Genomic DNA, 18,712 nt, shown 5'->3' on the forward strand with positions numbered 1-18,712 from the left:
CCAAGCCCTAGTGTTGAGTTCTGCCCACTGGGGCCAAACTGAACAAGCAGAATGCCTCTTCTCTCGGATGGCCTTTCAGGTTAAGAACACAAAGCAGGATTGGCATGGGCTGAAGGGGAGAGGAATGTTTTTGGAAATCTTCACAAAATACATAGAACAGCCACCTTCTATGTTATTGGAACTTTGGTGCAATTAGAACCAACAATTTCTTGGATTTTCGGGCAGTTTTACTCTGTCCAGGTGTAGTATGTGTATGTGTGTGTGTGTGTGTGTGTGTATGTGTGTGTGTGAACTATATTTCCACAATGTTGTCTAAATCTGCCTCAAGTGAGGTGCCATGTAAACATATGAATTGAAATCATATGAAGGGAGAGACAAGACAGCATGATAGCTAGGAGAGGAGCAGATACGCTCCAGGGCATTGACAAACTGGGTGTGTTTTTTTTCTCCTCTCTCCAAGAGGGGTTGTGTTGTTGTTCAATTATGTCTGACTTCGTGACTATGTGGACCACAGCATACTAGTACTATCCACTGGGTTTTTTGGGCAAAGATACTGGAATGGTTTGCCATTTCCATTCCCAATACATTAAGGCAGTCTTGCCCTGGATCATACACTTAGTAAGTTTCTGAGGCTGGATTTGAACTCAGGTCTTCCTAATTCCAAGCCCAGCTCTCCATGCACTGAGCCACTTAGCTACCCCTAAGAGGGGTACTAGGCTAGAATTATATCTCTTCTTGCACTCTACCCCCCAACAATGCTGGTCTAGGGTACAAAACAAAAACCCTTCCCTGGTTGATAACCCTTAAAGGAGGGAGGGTTGCTCCAAGCTTATACCTCTAGGTTGACTCCTTTCCCTCCTTTAGTTACACAAAAGAATACCACAAATAGTGAATGGTGAGGAAATCCTTTCATCAATGCAAACAGCGATCAGGAAAATTATACAGATTTGATTATATCAGAAAGTATACAACGGGGGGATAATAATGTTAAATGACCTACTTCAAAGACACTAAGAGACTATTTCAAATGAAATGCTGTATGCAAAGCACATTGCCAAACTTACTGAGTATCAAAGTATATAAAAGTCAGATTTTGCTGTGTAAAGGGAAGGATTGGCCAATGGGGGCCCAATCTGTAAAGCAAGCACAATATGCTCCTCTGCTTAAATATGAGCATGAAGGCTTGGTCAACCTCCTGCCAGGAAGATGTGGTGGTGGTGCTCTTCGCTTCCCAGAGTCAGAGCCTGCCCAGGTCTCCTGGCAGTTTCCTGTCCACTTGAAGCATATTGAAGAAAAACCTTGTAATTCATTGTTGGGTCAGACCTGAGCATGAGTACAAAAGGCTCCCCCAGATGAAATCATTCTCTCTTGCATGGTGGGAAGGGAGAGCTTTGTGACTTCCTCCTGTTCAGAACTTTTTTTTCCTATTGCTTTTTATTGACGGCTCTCCAGTCAGAAAGAATTGTTGGGTACCACATGATGGGGAGAGCATTTTTGCTGTCTGTTCTCTCCTATTGGTTATAATCACATAAACTCTAGCATTTTCTATTGCTGCTTTGTCCACTTAGAGAAACATAACACCACCAGCTGTTGACAGACTTCTGGGAGAGGGGCTGGGATGCTTGCCCCCTCTCTCTTAGGGTGCCCCCAGCTTTGGATCTTTGAACTCAAACTGGGCTCAGTTCTGAGGGGGAGGAGTCATGCCATCCTTCTCTGGAAGGGCAATTGCTGTAGAGGCCATATGCAAGCAGCCATTATTTCTCACAAGAGCTCTTAGAAAGAGAGCATACTGAGTGGGAAGAAAGAGGGAGTGCAGAAGATGTCTTGCCTTTTAAACTGATGCAGTGCCAATCCGCCTGCCTCTGTCACCAGGGACCAGGAGTGGGAGAGACGCTAACACGCCGTGGAGTGGGTTTTTTTTTTAACATCCCAAAGCACCAAGCTTTTCAGCCCAGCTCTGAAATTCTCTGTTCTGAGGGCCCTCCCACCTCTGACCTTTCCTCTTCCCAGCTCTGTAATTGAGGCAGACAAGCAAAGGATAAGAGAACGTAGGGGTTGGTGGTCTTCCGGGTGCAGTGATCAATGTCCCTCCTGTGGAGGGTGTATGTTTTCTCAGTCAGACTACGAATCCCTAGAAGGAAGAGTTTCTCTCCCCTCTCCAGTGTTCCCTCAGGTATGTGGCCCATAGCCAGTGGAGGGGAGATGTTGTTGAGTAATGGAGAGCGCTGGACACTGAGTCATAGAATGTGGGTTCAGGTTAGGCCCTCTATAGCCCTTAGGAAAAGAGGAAGGGGAGGGAATAAGTATATAGTGTCTACTACTTGTAGGCTTTAGGCGAAGGGCTTTTTACAAATATAAGCTCATTTGATCTTCAGAATAGCTGCCTGATGTTAATGCAAGGCACTAAGCCAGATGTTAGAGCTTATAATGACATAACCAAAGTAATCCTCAGTATTTTCATCTGTAAAATGGATGTCTAAGGTCCTCCGCAGCTTGAAGTTCTATGGGTGCTTGTGAAGGTGAAGGGTCTTGGAAATCTCCTCTCCTTTCCCCACCCCCTCACCTAGACCTCAAGGCAAGCCGCGACTCAGAACTCCAGAAAGGGCCATGACTGAGGCCTTTGGTAAGTGGCCAGACCTACCAGTGAAGTGCTCTCCCTGAGTGTGACCCATGGTGTGTGACCTCATCTCTAGCCCCAATTCCTGGGGGAGGCAGCCCCTGCCAGGCTCACAGAGTCACCCTGGAGCCAGAGAGCCACTGTCAACAAAATGGGGTGCCTGGCTTTGCTGAGGGGCTGGGGAGAGGGCACATAATAATGTTAGCATTTTTTAATGGGGCACTTTTTTTTTAAGGCAACTGGGGTTAAGTGAACTGCCCAGGGTCACATAGCTAGTAAATATCTGCGGCCAGATTTGAACTCAGGTCCTCCTGACTCCAGGGCTGGTGCTCTATCCACTGCACCATCTAGCTGCTCCATTAATGGAGAAGTTTTGCTGAACTTTTCTCTCATCTTCCTCCTTTAACACCTCTCCCCTGCTTTTTGGAGTTCTTTATTGTTAAGGGGTGGCTTTTTGGAAGAAGATGGGGAGATCTGGGGGCATGAAAACCAGTAAAAAATATTACAAATCATCTATTAAAAAAAAGAAATGGTACCTTGGAGGTGCTCCCGGGTCACCAAGGGCCACTTCAGCCTCCATTAATTACGTCTAAGCCTAGGTCCCACTGGCAGAGTAAGGACTCGAACCCAGATCTTGGTGTTCTCAGTCTCAGGCTACTTCCCTGGCCCTCTCCCTTTTAGGTCCTGGAAGAGGATCCCCTTTCTCTTCACCCTAGTATTCCCACTTCCCCCCAGGGTTGTGCTGGGAAGGCTGAAGAGGCTGGGGCCAGAAGGCTGAGGGAGCAGGACCAAGGCCTGGAGGAGTCCAATGTTGATTTTGGAAACAAACTCTGGTGATCTAATGGGAAGCTTGTCCATGTCTGGGGGCCCAAAGCCACAGCAGGAAGGGCCATTGGCCAGAGGGAGCTGGGAGCTTCTGAGGGAAGGCTTAGAAATCTGAGAGGGTTCAGGAAGAACAACGGTGGGACCCAGGGATTTGGGATGGAAATGTCAAAGGGGGAAGGGCTCTTAGAACCTTGAATGTTGGAGGTGAGAGGATCCCTAGAACCTAGAATGTTAGAGGTGAGAAGACTCTTAGAATTGGAAATGTCAAAGGGGGAAGGGCTCTTAGAACCTAGAATGTTAGAGGTTTGAGAGCCCTGTCAGAAGGGAAGGAGATTTGGAATCTGGAATGTCAAGGTGGGAGGGCCCTTAGAACCTGAAATGTCAGAGCCAGGAGTGACCTTAGAACATAAAATGTCAGAGTTGGTGGGTCTTTTAGAAGTTGGAATTTGGACCACGTGAAGGCAGGCCCCACAGAAAGACCACAGAAGATAAGGCGCCCCCTCACAGACCCTGAGTTTCGGCATCACTGGCAGGAGGTGCACAGGTAGAACTATTGCCCGTGGTTACAGTCGGGGCAGACTCCTCACTCAGAGCCCGCTCCAGAGCAGCTGGCAGGGATCTGAACAGTCTCTCCCTGAAGTCCCGGCCTATGAAGGCATAGAGCAAGGGATTGAGGCAACTGTTGATAAATGCCAGGGAGGATGAGAGAGGGCTCAGGTAAGGCAGAACCTCTTCGAAGTGTGGATGGCTGGAGACAGAAACCTCTATCATGCCCATCACGTGGTAAGGGAGCCAGCAGAGGAAGAAGGCGGCCACCACGGCCGTGAGGATCTTGAAGGGCCGACTGGACTTTGTCTTCACTGTACTCCAGAGCTTGACAGTGATGAGGCCATAGCAGACAGTAATGATGAGGAGTGGAATTACAAAGCCAAGGATGAAGCGGCTGACCACCAGTGACCGGTGGCGGCTTTCAGACAGGGCATCATAGTACTCCTCATCATCTCCTGCCTCCTCCCAGGGGTCAAACTCAGAGTAGCAAATAGTGGTCTCATTCTCTGTGTATGTGGTCCTGAAGATGACTGTTGGGACAGAGAAGGCCAGAGCAAAAGTCCAGGCGCCTGCAGCACCCAGGGCAGCTCGACGAGGTGTGCGGTGATTCCTGGCCCACACTGGCCAGAGGACAGAGACACAGCGGTCAAGAGAGATGAGGGTCAGCAAGAAGACGCTGGCAGACATATTAAAAATAGCCAGGGAGCTAATTAGCTTGCAGAGGAACCAGCCAAAGGGCCAGTGGGGCTGCAGGGCGGTGCCAATGATGAGGAATGGCAGGAAGGCAGTGAAGGTGAAGTCTGCTGAAGCCAGGTTGAGGAACAAGACAGTGGTGACCGTGCGAGCCATCCGGAAGCCTGCCACCCAGATCACTAGCCCATTGCCAGTTATGCCCAGCACAAAGGCTAGGCAGAAGATGATGAGTGAGATGATCCAGAAGGCCTGGTGGACGGCAGTTGGTGGTGCCTCTGTGGGGAAGAGGGCGTCTGAAGCATCTGAAGGGAGCACTGAGGAGTTCTCCATCATGCTAGCACCTGGGACACACCAATAACCATTAGATGGCAAGCCCCTCGAGGGCAAGGACTGGTTTTGCCTTTATTCCCCCTCCCCCACCCCCAGCGCTAAGCACAGTGCCTGGCACACAGTAGGTCTTTCATCAATGCCTGTTGACTTGATTGGAATTGACCAAGGATTTCCTTCAAGGCTTCCGGCCACTCAGCCGCATGCTCTCCCTGGTCTGGCTGCTTGACTCTGGCCACTTTCCCCAAGAGAGTCTCCCCTGTTAAATACGGCTGATCCTGCCCAGACCCCTCATCTCTTAGGTGCTGGGGCCCTAGGATTACTGCTGCCCAATCTTAGAATTTGCAGCAGACCCTCTTCCAAGGCCTGACTTGTGGTCTCCTCTCTGAGCCTCATTGGTCCCAGTTATGGCCTGAGAGCATTGGACTTAATGGCCTTCGAGGTCTCGAGTGTCTTTGGTTCTCTGCTGTAGATTAAGAAATCCTGAGATCTCCTAGGCTATCAGAGCTAGAAGTTCCCTTTGAGTTCACTTAGTCTAACTCCCTTGTGGTGCAGGTAGCTGATCAATCAATGAACATGGATTAAGCACCTACTGTGTGCCAAGTACTACGCTAAGCACTGAGAATACAAAAAAGGAGCAAAAGAAAGTCCCTGCCCTCAAGAAGCTTACCATCTAATGGGGGAGACAGCATCTAAATGACTATATAGAAAGCAAGCTATATACAGGATATGTAGGAAATGGTTTTTGTCCTTCATTCTTGGAGAGGACCATAACATCAGGAAGGTGACGCCATGACTTACAAGTGCATCGGATTCAAGCGATAGAGCGCCGTGCAAAGCCAGCAGCCACAGCTTCTCCAGAGCGTTTTGGGTCCAGCGGCGAAATACAGATCAGGACAACTGGAGATGGCCCGTATGGGAAATAATTAACAGACAGAAGGCACTGGAATTGAGGGGTTGAAGAAAACTTCCAAGAAAAAATGGGATTTTAGTCGGGACTTGAAGGAAGCCAAAGAGTAGAGGAGGGAGAGTGTGCCAGTCGTGGGAGACGGCCAGAGGGAATGGCTGGAGATGAGAGATGGAGGGTCTTGTTCATGTAACAGCCAGAAGGCCAGTGTCACTGGATCAAAGATGTAAGAAGGCTGGAAAGGTAGGTCGTCACTAGGTGATGAAGAGCTTGGAAAGCAGCACTTTTTATTTGATCCTGGAGGCAGTGGAAAACCACTGGAGTTTATTGAGTGGGGAGTAGGGGTGTGTTTATATTTGTGTATGTGTGTGTGTGTGTGATGATTGGGCCTGAGCTTTAGGAAAATCATTTTAGTGGCTAATGGAGGATGGACTGCAGTGGGGAGAGCCTTGAGGATGACAGACCCCCCAGCAGCTACCAACATAGTCCAGGTGTGAGGCAACGAGGGGTCCTCCCCAGAGTAGGGGCAGTGTCACCAGGAAGGAGGAGGCATATTCAGATGGGCAGGCCTTGTCAACAAATGAGATGGGGCATGAGAGATAAGGAAGCTTAGAGAGCATTCAGCTCTGCCTCCTCATTTCGCAGATCATGTGACTGTAGTAGACAACTGAGACTTGCCCGATATCTCCAAGTAGACACAGATATGCTACCCCTTCCGGTCCTACTTCCCTAATTGCCATTCACATTAACTGGCCGGATTCCAAGAGAATGGCTGACTTCTGTCTCCAGGTTCTAGGGAGAGCTCTGAGGAGCTGGATTTTTAGTGTTGTCTCTCAGGAGCCCCTATCAGTGTGTTTCCAATTGATAATCAGCCAGGTTTAATTAGCTTGTTAGCAAAGGTATTTGGTAAGATGAAATAGCGAGAACACATTTCCCCATAAATAAATACAAGATATAAGGGGACTGTGGCCATGGATTTAAGGTGCAAAGGTAGTAAACCATATATGTAGAAAATATTTGTATCAAAGGAGTAACTCACTACTCTTGGTTATTGGATGGTCTTTTGGTGACATGCATGAATTTCCCCCCAGGGGCAGCTCTCTGCTGGGCTCAGACCATAGGAACCCTTGTAGAGCTTATAGCTAACACTCCTTTTTATCTCTAGCAGCCCTGCTTCCTGAAGCTGCCTTAATTATTCTCTGACACCGACCGATGACGATGACCGTATCCAACCAGATTCTCTATCTTGTCCACTCCTCCTTCACAACATTTCCAGTATTAACCCTATTTTCTCCTCTTATATAGTCTCTACCCTTGTTCAAGGCCCTTATGATCCTACTTCTGGCCCTTACCACCTCTAGCCTAGACTATTGAAAGAGTCTCATAATTGTTCTCCCTGTCTCCAGGCTCCCCCCTCTCCAAGCCATCCTCCACACAGCTGCCAAATTCACAGTCCTAGAGCATATGTCATTGTCCTACTCAAAAATTCTCAGTGGTTCCCTATTGTCTACAGGATAAAATACACAATTCTCATTGTGGTATTAAAAACTCTCCAAAATCTGGTTCCCACCTACCTTCCCAGCTTTTGGAATGAGTTCATATTAAAGCATATTGACTTCTCCACACCAGGCTGCCTGACCTCTGGTCCTCATTTTCAGTTCCTTCCCAATGGAACCTTGGACTCCACTGCTGGAACATGGAGCTCTTTGAGAGAAGTTTAGCCTTATTTTGCCCGGAACCAGCCTCTACAACGCTTCTTGGTTATCTCCACACCAGACCACTGTCTTTCTGCAACTCTCCACTTCCTGTTGTGTGTTGGCTTCCGCTTTTGAATAAAAGGTTTTTGAGGTTAAGGAATATCTTGCTGCTTGTATTTGTCCCCAGTACTGAGCACAGTGTCTGCTTAAAAATGTTCTGTCTGCCTCTTGATTGCTTTCTCTTTCTCTCTGTACTGCTTTCTTCTTTTTCCTTTTCCTTCCTTCCTTCCTTCCTTCCTTCCTTCCTTCCTTCCTTCCTTCCTTCCTTCCTTCCTTCCTTCCTCCTCTCCTCCTCTCCTCTCCTCTCCTCTCCTCTCCTCTCCTCTCCTCTCCTCTCCTCTCCTCTCCTCTCCTCTCCTCTCCTCTCCTCTCCTCTCCTCTCCTCTCCTCTCCTCTCCTCTCCTCTCCTCTCCTCCTCTCTCTCTCTTCGCCTCTCCTCTCTCTCTCCTATGTCCTAAGATTCTTCTGGTTCTGACATTTGATGTTCTATGTTCTTGTCCCTTCCAGATCTGACCTGTAGTTTACCCAACAGTTATGAGATATCCTTATTATGCAGCCTTATTATGCAGCAGCTTTTGCTGCTGAGGAGACAAAGACACACTGAAAGGGTGCTTGCCCTAAAGATGCTTGTATGTTATTGGAAGAAGGCAATACATATACAAATATGTCAAGTCAGGAAGCATTCATTAAGCACCTACTCTGGGCCAGGCACAGGGCTAAATGCTGAGTAAGGAAATAAAATGTAATGTTAAGTCATTTCAGAGACAGAGAGACAGAGACAGAGAGAGAGAGAGACAGGGAGAGAAACAGAGAGAGAGAGAGACAGAGAGAGTCAAAGAGAGATAGAGACAGAGACAGGGAGATAGAGACAGACACAGAGGCACAGAGAGATAGACACACACACACACACACACACACACACACACACACACACACAGAAGGAGACACCTCAGGTAGGAGATAGTACCTGAGCTGGGCCATGAAGGGAGCTGAGGATGTTATGAGATACGGGTGAGGAGAAAGAACATTCCATATGCAGAGGACCACTTGAACAAAGACTTGGAGACAGGATGCTGGGTGTAGAGAATGCTTACAGACCAGTTTGTAATGGTGAGTTCAAGAAGGATAAGGCTGGAAAGGTAGATGTAAGCCAGATGGTCCTGGGCTCTAAATGGCAGGCTGAGGATTTTGTACTTTATTCTATAGGTAACAGGGAGCCACTGGAGATTGTAGAGTAAGGCAGTGCAAAAACTTCTCTGTTTTAGGACTATGCATTTGGCAGCTGTTTGGATGAATTGGAAAGTGGAACCAGAGAGTCTAATTAGGAGGGTATTGCAATAGTTCAGACCAGAGGTGATGAAGACCAGAGAAAGGTCTGAACAAGAGGTGGAGGTGGGGAGGCTGTGTGAGTAGAAAGAATGTCGGAGATGTTGTGGAGGGAGAGTTGAAAGGATTGAGAATCTGGTTGGATATAGTGGTTAAGGGACAGGGAAAGATCAAAGATACCTCCCTGGTTGAAACTCTGGGTGGATGTTGGTACCATCCATAGAGATGGGGAAGTTGGGAGAAGGGATGAGCTGTTTCAGATATGTTGAGTTTGAGAAGCCTATTAGATGCCCAGGCAGGGATTGATAACAAGCAGTTTGGAAATATTGAACTGAAGCTCAGGAGAGAGATTATGGCTGGATGTCAATATCTGGGAATCATCTACAGAGATAACTGAACCCTTGGGAGTTGGTAAGAGTAACTAGAGAGAGGATGGAGAGGGAGAGAGAAGAAAAAGAAAAAGAAGAAGAAGAGAGAAAGAAGATGAAGAAGAGAGGAAGAAGAAAAGAGGAAGAAAAAAAGAAGAAAAGGAGAAGATCCAGGACGGAACGTGGTGGCATACCCATGGGGCAGGAAGATGATCTAGCAAAAGATATAGAGAAGTAGCAGTCACAGAGGTAGGAGGAGAAGAAAGAGAGAGACTCTCACCCTAATTCTATGTCCTAAGGCTCCTCCCACCTCTGACATTATAGGTTTTAAAGGTTTTTCCCCTCTAAAATCTGGAAATGAAAATCCAAAGGCTTTTCAAGCTATATTTGGTCCTCTCAGCTCTTAAACTTTATATTCTAAAGTCTCCCCTAGAGGCAGAGTAGTGTAATGGACAGTAACCAGGATTTAAAGTCAGAAAGACCTGGGTTTGAACCCTGCTAGCTGTGTGATCCTGGGCAAGTCATTTTAACTCTCTAAGTCTCTGTTGAGAGAGAGAGAGAGAGTGTGTGTGTGTGTGTGTGTGTGTGTAAGTGCTAAGTGAGGAGAGGGGAGGAATTTTGAAGCTCTCCAGAGTGAGGCGTGAAGCTGGGGAAAGGGACCCAGAAAACAACAACTTTCTCCTCACCTCTCCTCTTCCCATCCCCTTTCCTCTTGGAGAGCTGGGTGTCCCAATTCTTCTTCAGCCTCCCTCCACCCCGACTCCCCCAGTCCAGGTTCCCAGCCCAGACTCACCATACGTACTGATGCCTCACTGGCCTCTGGTCTCCTCTGGGAGTTGGTTCAGCTTTCGGTTAAAAGACGAGGAAGGAGTATCCGGGACTGATCCACAGTTGCATAATTTGTGGTCAGAACAGGCACATAGACCCCATCAGCAAGTTCTGCTGGTAATGGAGGAGGAAGAACTCAGCATGTCATACTTATCCCTCCTGGGAGGCTCTCAGATCCAGCCCTTAGCCCATAGGTCCCTGGCCCGTTTCAGGAGTCCAGGTCTCCGTCTCTCTCTCTGCCTCTCTGTCTCTCTCTGTGTCTGTCTGTCTCTCCTTCCTCCCTCACTCTGTCTCTCTCTCCTCTCTCTGTCTCTGTCTCTCTGACTCTGTCTGTGTCTCTCTATTTCTCTGTCTTTGTCTCTCCACTATCTGTCTCTGTCTGTTTCCCCTCCTCTTCTCTTTCCCTCCTTTGGCTATCCAGAGACATGCATGGGATATAGGGCACAAAGAGAGAAGCAAAGGAAAACCTAAAGAGACCCTAAGAGATTTTTCCCCAGCTTGTGTTCTGGGCTCTTTACCCTAGGTGTTCCTTAAGCTCAGGCCCCTTCTCTGATCCCTTCCCCCTTCCCCTCCCAACATTGTTTTCTTTGGGAACACTGAGGTTTCTTGTTCCCAATGGACAGGTGACTGGAATGTTTACTAGGGAGAAGTGACCAGAGGAAGAGGGAGGCAGACAGGGAGAAGGAGGGAATTAGACTGAGAAAGAGACAGAGAAACTGAGAGACAGGGAAATACCGAGACAAAGAAATTGAAAGACAGGGAAATACTGAGACAGAGAAAGTGAGATAAAGAAAGATGAGACATTTAACAAAAAATAGAGAAAACCAGGGTATGTATACACATAGAGAGGTGACAGGTCTGTGTTTATCCCTTGGTCTGAGCCTACGCCCATCGTCAGTTCAGACCTGATTACTCCCCTGGTTTAACTTTATCCTGATGCTGGAACAGAACCTGGGAGGAGGGGGTGTCAGGACCTCTGAGTCCCTGAGGGGCAAGGCTAGGAGTTCGGGGTGCCTGAGTCCTTGTGGCTGTAGGGTATGTGTGTTTTGGAAGGGGTGAGGAATCTAGGTTTTTCACTTAGCACATAGAAAAAAACTGTGGGGAGATAACCCTGGATGTGGGGAAGGAAGAATGAGCAGGAAGAGGGCTGGGTTGTGGTTACAGTTGGCCAGTGAATCAATCCCTCAGTTTGTCTGTCTGGCCTCCTGACATTCACCCCATTATACCCCACACCTTCCCACTGATGCATCTCACCTTTCCCCACCCATTCAGTCCTTCCTGGAGGAAAGATAGAGACCCATGGGAATAGAGACACAAAGAAACATAGGCAGAGGGACAGAGACAGGACAGTGAGAAGAGACATCAAGATAAACATAGTAATAGATATAGAGGACACAGAGAAGAAGGGAAATGGAGAGAGAGAGGGAGGAAAGAGAGAGAGAAGAAGAAAAAGAAGAAAAAGAAGAAGAAGAGGAGGAGGAGGAAGAGGAGAGGAGAGGAGAGGAGGGGGGAAGGGGGAGAGAGAGACAAAGAGAGAAGAGGAGACAGACATAGAGAGAGATGAGAGACAAAGAGACACACAGATGCACACAGAGACAGAGAGACAGATATAGAGACAGACAGATAGAGAAACACAGAGAGAGACAGAGAGATAGAAGAGAAGAGGTGAGAGGAGACAGAGGCAGAGAGAGATAGAGAACAGAAAGAGGAAAGGATAGAAATGAGAGACAGAGACAGAGACACAGAGAGAAAGACCACAAGAGAGAGAGAGAGAGAGAGAGAGAGAGAGAGAGAGAGAGAGAGAGAGAGAGAGAGAGAGAGAGAGAGAGGAAATCAAGACAGCCTAATGCCAAGGCAAGGGGAGGGGATGGCTATGACCCAACCCCAGACTCTCCCACCCCAGCCCCATCTTAGAAGATTTTTGAATCTCAGGAATAGAGGAAGAGACCAGTAGCCTGAATTCCCAAAGGGTGTGAGGACCCTAGGAAGGCAGAGGCTGGGGGCCCACATTCCTGGGTCTCTGTAGGCGCCTGGTCCTGAGCTCCGGTTTTAGAAACATCTGGTTTTATACATCTGCTCTGCCTCCCCTCCCTCCTCCTGATTCACTGGCTCTCATTTCTTCCCCTCCTCCCCTCTCCCCATCCCCCTGCCAACCCCAGGGCAAGCTGAGTGGGTGACTGGACGCCTGGGTCCTGGCTCCAGGGTCAACTTCCGCCTGACTGACACAGCCTGACACGCTCCAGCCCCAGCCCTGGCCCCAATTTGGCCTCCGCCCCTGGAGTGTGTAGGAGGGAGAAAGGGAGAAAGGCAAAAAGAGGAAGAGGGAGGGAATGGGGAGGGGGGAGAGAAGAGAGAGTGATTGCCTTCTGGCCTCATCTACCTCCAGCTTGGGAAAGACGTATCTGCCCCCTCGAAAAGTACAAAAGAGCTTGTTGGAGGATCAGAGGAGTTCTCCCTCCCCCCCACCAACTCCCCCTCCCCTCTGAGAGAGAGAGAGAACAACTCACTTGGAGTCTGGGTCCTCAGGGTCATGGACTAGGGAGACGGGGGGAACCACACACCTGAGCACCATCACTAGACCCTGAAGTTGGTCATTTCCCTTCTAGTGTGACTCAGTTTCCAGTCTGGGTTGGGCCTCTTCAGGAGCTTCCCAGGGGAGTCTGAACTACCCCTGAGCTCATGTCTGGGACTGGTAAGGAGCACTTACACCCCCCAAGTCCTTCATCTTTCACCGCTCACCGCTGCCTCCCCACATTCCTGCTAATCCAGTGCCCACAGAGACTCAGCAACACAAGCACTCAGATACGCAAAGCCTCACATACATGGGACATGATTCTTAACCCAGCTTTTGTTTTTAAAAATATTTTGATAATTGTATTTCAACGATCACGGCTTTCCTTCGGTATACTATGGATTTTAATTATGCATTTAAAAGCCTGATTCTGAGAAGGGTCTGCTAGACTTCATCATGCTGCCGAAGGGGCTGAGGGCACAAAAAAGCTTCAGTGCCCCTGCCAGAGAGAGACCCAGGGACACCCAGGGACCCAGAGACACCCAGGGACCCAGAATCAGAACAGAGATTTAGACACATTCAAGCTCAGAGACACACAAGAACTCAGAAATACAGAGATACGGTGTCTCACAGAGAGCCAGAGGTACTCAGAGATTCAGAGACACAAGAGAGACTCAGAAACAAAGACTCACAGAGATCCACAGAGATACAGAAATATAACAGGGACTCAGAGACACGCTCAGAAAGCCAGAGACACGGAGACCCAGAGAGACACAGAAACTCAGAGAGACACACAAATACACAGAGGCTCAGAAATACAGGGATACAGACTCAGAGACACTCAGAAACACAAAAAGGACTCACAGACACCCAAAGGTTCAGAACCAAGGAGACCTGCAGATGCACATGCAGAGTGAGACCCTGAAGAACGGCCCCCAGGCCGGAAGTGGTTAGCCTACTCAGCAGTATTTTCTAGCATCCTGACAAACCTGCAACCCTGGACTTGGTGTCTTATGGCAGCTCCTGAGTCCTGGGGTATGACCTAGATTTCCCCTCTCCCGGCCCAAAAAGAAATACACAGACATCCTTTTGACCACTGGCAACATGGCTGGGGGTATAGACCATGAAGGAGAGAAATCACAGGACACAGAAGGATTTGGGGAGGATGGCGGTGGTTGGGAGCTCAGTTAACACTTGCCTTCCCATTATGCTATCCAAAACTTGGAAGAATTTTCCCTTCAAACCCATGGACTAAACTGTCTGACACAGGGATTCCAATCCCTCGGTCCCTAACCCCACCCTAGTCTTGAACCCTGTTTTCTGTTCTCTGCCTCTCCTGAGCAGCAAAGGACTCCAGAGAATCCCAGCACCTCAGAGGTGGAGAAGCCTCAGCGGCCGTCTGGGCCACTCTATCCGTGAGGAAAGAGATGCTGGGCAAAGGGTCGTCCAGCCTTTGCCTGAAGCCCTCTGAGGAGGCAGAATCTACCACTTCCTGAAGCAGGTCAAAGAATCCACATAAGGGGACTCAGACACAGTCCAGGAGAGTGTCAGAGACTCTACAAGCAGAGTCACATGGAGGAGAGGCATGGGGATGCAGTGGAGAGAGAGAGAGAGAGAGAGAGAGAGAGAGAGAGAGAGAGAGAGAGACAGAGAGACAGAGAGACAGAGAGACAGAGAGACAGAGAGAGAGAAGTGAGAAGAGAAAGAGGAGAGCAAGTCCTTCAGCCTCAACAGCCCTCGGTTTCTCCATCTGTCAAGTCTGGGGATGGGGCTGGATGATCTTTGCTGCCCCTTCTAGGTCTGGAGCTTCGATCCTGCTGGGTGCATGAGTGTCACTAGCTGCTCCAGTCCCAGCCCCAGAGGTACCTGTTCCTCCTGTCAGCCTGAGCCCTCAGATCATGCTCCCTTTGAGAGGCCAGCCTAGGAAAAAGGGGATGGAAAGAAAGAATGGAGGAGTTGCAATAACTGGGACAGCCTTCAGGCTTCATCTAGTTTAAATAAGCCTGATAAGGAATTTCTTCTACTGCATCCCTGACTAGCGTTCATCCAATATCTAACTGCTAGAAGAGCCCCAGACAGGGAGCTCACTATCTATTAAGTAAGGCAACATAAGGACCCATTCTCTTTTGTTGTTAGGAAGTTTTCTTACACTGGGGAAGAACTGAGTTCAAATCCAGCTTCAGACATTTCCTGGATGTGTGACCCTGTACAAGTCACATCACCTCTGTCTGCCTCAGTTTCCTCAACTGTAAAATGAGGTTAATAATAGCACCATCTCCTAGGGATGTTGTTGTGAGGATCAAATGAGATCATAACTGTAAAATGCTTAGCATAGTGTCTAGCACATAGCAACCACCACATAAATGTTAGTTGTTGTTATTATTATTACTACTACTGCACTGAACAAAAAGAGAGCCTCAGGGGCAGCTAGGTGGTGCAGTAGATAGAGCACTGGCCCTGAAGTCAGGAGGACCTGAGTTCAAATTTGACCTCAGACCGAACATTTGACACTTACTAGCTGTGTGACCCTGGGCAAGTCACTTAACCTCAATTGCCTTAAAAAAAAAGAGTCTCTCTGGGACTTCCTTCCATTTTGAATTCTGCTCTCCCCCAGTCCCTCCTTACTCCCTCTTTCTCTATCTTTTTCTCTGTCTCTCCTTTTTTCTCTCTGTTTCTGTCTTTCTGTGTGTCTTTTTGTCTCTGTCCCTTTCTTTGTCTCTCTATCTCTGTCTGTGTGTGTGTCTCTCTCTGTCTCCCCCTCAAAAAAAAAAAACCTTTCAAGTACTTAAAGGGATGTATAGTCAAATGCTTGTCTTTTTTTCTTTTTTTAGTGAGGCAATCAGGGTTAAGTGACTTGCTCAGGGTCACACAGCTAGTAAGTATCAAGTGTCTGAGACTAGATTTGAACTCAGGTCCTCCTAATTCCAAAGTCAGAGCTCTATCAACAGCACCACCTAGCTGCCCCATTGTCTTCTTTTTCTCCAGGTTAAACGTTCCCATTATTTGTTCTACTGCATGGTGTTAAGTCCTTTCCTCTACTCCTCTCCCTATGCTGGTCACCTTTTTCTTCTTCTTTTTTTAAATTAAATTAATTCATTCTTAGTTTTCAACATTCACTTGTGTAAGATTTTGAGTTCTAAATTTCCCTCCCTCTCCACCCCTCTCCTCAAGATGGCATACAATCTGATGTAGGCTATACATGCACAATCATATTAAACATATTTCCATATTAGTCATGTTGTGAAAAAAGAATCAGAACAAAAGGGAAAAACCATTAGAAAGAAAAAACAACAAAAGAAAGAGCAAATAGTGTGTTTTGATCTGCATTTGGACTCCATAGTTCTTTCTCAGGATGTGGATAGCATTTTCCATCGTGAGTCTTTTGGAGTTGTCTTAGATCCTTACATTGCTGAGAAGAGATAAGTCTATCAAATTTAGTCAAAATGTGGCTGTTACTATGTACAATGTTCTCCTGGTTCTGCCCACTTCACTAAGCATCAGACCATACAAGTTTTTCCAGGTTTTTCTGAAGTCTGCCTGCTCATCATTTCTTACAGCACAATAGTATTCCATTACATTCATATACCACAACTTGCTCAGCCATTCCCCAATTGATGGGCATCCCCTCAATTTCCAATTCTTTGCCACCACAAAAAGAGCTGCTATGAATATTTTCGTACTTTTGTACTACAAATATTTTGTCCTTTCCCCTTTTTTATGATCTCTTTGTCACCTTCTTCTTGACATAAGGCATGGCGCCCAGAGTAGCATGCACTCTGGCAGACATGACTTGACCTGAGCACACTGAAATGAGATCAACATCAGCTTCCTAGTTCTAGAGGCTGTCCTCTTCTTAATGTGTGCTAAGGGTCACGTGGACCTTTATATCTGCCCTGTCACATTGTTGGCCCCCATTAAGCTTGCAGTCCACTTATACCTCCAGATCCTTTCCCTGCACATTTATTTAGCCATGCCTCTGCCATCTTGTATTTGGACCATCAAGTTTTTGGATCTCATTTATTCCTCTTACTAAAGTCCAACAGTTTAGGTCTTGTCAACATCTTTTGGTTTCCTGACTCTGTTATCCTATAACTTATGTAACCTTCCCAGATTTGGGTCATCTGTAAATCAATAAGCATACTACTTGAGCCTTCATCCACGTTATTAATCAAAATCTTGAATAGCATAGGGCCAAAGTGCCCTGTGGCACTCCACTAGAGACCTCCTTTTACAGTGGCTTCGATATGTTAACTTTAGGGGTCTGGTCATTTAGCTAATCTTGAATTAATTCAACTGTACTAGCTATTATCTATTCATTTGATCTGCCAGAAGACTATGAGAGACTTTGCCAAATGCCCAGATGAAATACTCTGACATTCCTCTGGTCTATCAGCAAAGTCCCCCAAAAAAATATAGGAAGTGTGACCAGTCTGATGTAATTTGTTCTTGACGAACACACAATGACTCCTCTTCAGCACAGCTTTCCCTTCCAAGTGTTCACTCCAGGATAAACTCCTTCAGGGCACTGGACATTTTGTTTTCTACCTTGGTTTCTAACTGGCTAGCACCATGCCTGACGGAGAGCACTCCATAAATCCTTAATGGATTCACTTCAATTTATTCACCACTCCTTTGATAATAGTTTGGCTCCTAAAAATCAGGAGAGCTTTACTCTTCTCTGTTGCTGCAGCGGCCCCCTCCTTCCCCCTCTCCCCCCACTGTTCTCCATGACCCTTCATCAAAAATAGCTCGGTAATCAAAGACAACGACTCTTCCTGTACCTGGAGATCTAGTTCATTTAGGGTTGATGACTTGAGCTCACTGAGAGCATTGAGGTATTTATTGTCTTATCATCTCCTCCCCTATCTTGCGTTTCCACTCCCTGGTGGCCATTTTTGTTCTGTCCTTACCCATCTGAAGATCATTTTGCTTGGTCAGGAAAACAGAAGCAACATAAAGATTTGAGTAGTTCTGCCTTCTCTCCATTGTTTGTTTGTTTTCTTAGTCACATCCACCTTGAAGATTGTTTTTATGTCCTTTTGGTCTTTCTCTTAGCACTGTGCTTGGCACATAGCAAATGCTCAGTGACTTGACTTGACTCTTGCCCCTGGTAGAGCTAAAAAAGCTTTCTGAAGTATCCTTGGCATTCATTGCTAACCTCAGATCATTCTGCACTTTGGTCATCCTAAAAAGGGGAGAGGGTTTGCCTGGAGAAGGGGAAGGGAAAGAAAAGAGTAGGAGGGAAAGGGGAGAGGGAGAATCAGAGAAGGCATGGGTAGAGAGTTAAGGTGAACATTGATAGAAGGAGAGATGAAAAGACATGAAGGAGATGAGCAGAGGTGGGGAGAAGATGAGTAGAAAGAGGGAAAGAAATGGGGAAAGATAGAAGCAGATTAAGAGATGAATAGAGTTGGGGAGAGTGGGCATATGGGGAGAAATAAGAAAAATGTGGGAAAAGGGAGATATGGGGAAGATGTGGGGAGACGGAAGGATAAAAAACATGTGAGAAGACAGAGATGAGGAGGTGAGGAAAGATGTTGGAAGACAAGGAGAGATGGCAAATATGGGGGTTGGGAGAAGTGGGGAGATGGAAGAAGATGTGGGGACATAGGGAGAAATGGCAAATATGGGGGAGGGAGAGGTGGGAAATATGGTGGGGAGGGAGAGGTAGGGAGACAGAGGAAGACATGGGGACATAGGGAGAGATGGGATATGGAGGAAGACGTGGGGATATAGGGAGAGATGGGAAATATGGGGGGAGGGAGAAGTGGGGAGATGGAGGAAGACATGGGGACATAGGGAGAAATGGGAAATATAGGGGGAAGGAGAGATGGGGAGATAGAGAAAGATGTGGGGACATAGGGAGAGATGGGATATGGGGGAAGATGAAGAGAGATGACTGGAGAGGGGAGATTTGAAGGTTAGGAAGTAGCTGGGGAATTTCTTTCCACATTCCTACCCTCCCCTCTCCCCAGAGACAGGAAGATATGCAGCAGACTCAGC

General features: G+C 47.4%; 1 protein-coding gene across 5 annotated transcripts; it reads right to left on the minus strand.

The window, feature by feature from the left end:
- Positions 1 to 889: 889 nt before the first annotated feature.
- Positions 890 to 10,766, minus strand: LOC110219979 (N-formyl peptide receptor 2). 5 transcript variants are annotated; one of them, XM_021003796.2, is made up of 4 exons: positions 10,163 to 10,764; positions 7,493 to 7,743; positions 5,813 to 5,911; positions 890 to 5,025 (listed from the first exon to the last, which is right to left on the minus strand). In XM_021003796.2, the coding sequence occupies exon 4, from the start codon at positions 5,015 to 5,017 to the stop codon at positions 3,944 to 3,946; it is 1,074 nt and encodes a 357-aa protein (XP_020859455.1). In that variant the 5' UTR covers positions 5,018 to 5,025; positions 5,813 to 5,911; positions 7,493 to 7,743; positions 10,163 to 10,764; the 3' UTR covers positions 890 to 3,943. The 5 variants fall into 5 exon arrangements, with proteins under 5 accessions (XP_020859455.1, XP_020859454.1, XP_020859456.1 ...); XM_021003795.2 differs by having other exon boundaries at positions 5,813 to 6,215; XM_021003797.2 differs by lacking the exon at positions 5,813 to 5,911 and having other exon boundaries at positions 10,163 to 10,766.
- Positions 10,767 to 18,712: the final 7,946 nt, after the last annotated feature.

This window comes from Phascolarctos cinereus, unplaced genomic scaffold (genome assembly GCF_003287225.1).
Source record: "Phascolarctos cinereus isolate Bilbo 61053 unplaced genomic scaffold, phaCin_HiC Scaffold_726;HRSCAF=1367, whole genome shotgun sequence".
In the NCBI taxonomy this organism is placed as follows: Eukaryota; Metazoa; Chordata; class Mammalia; order Diprotodontia; family Phascolarctidae; genus Phascolarctos; species Phascolarctos cinereus.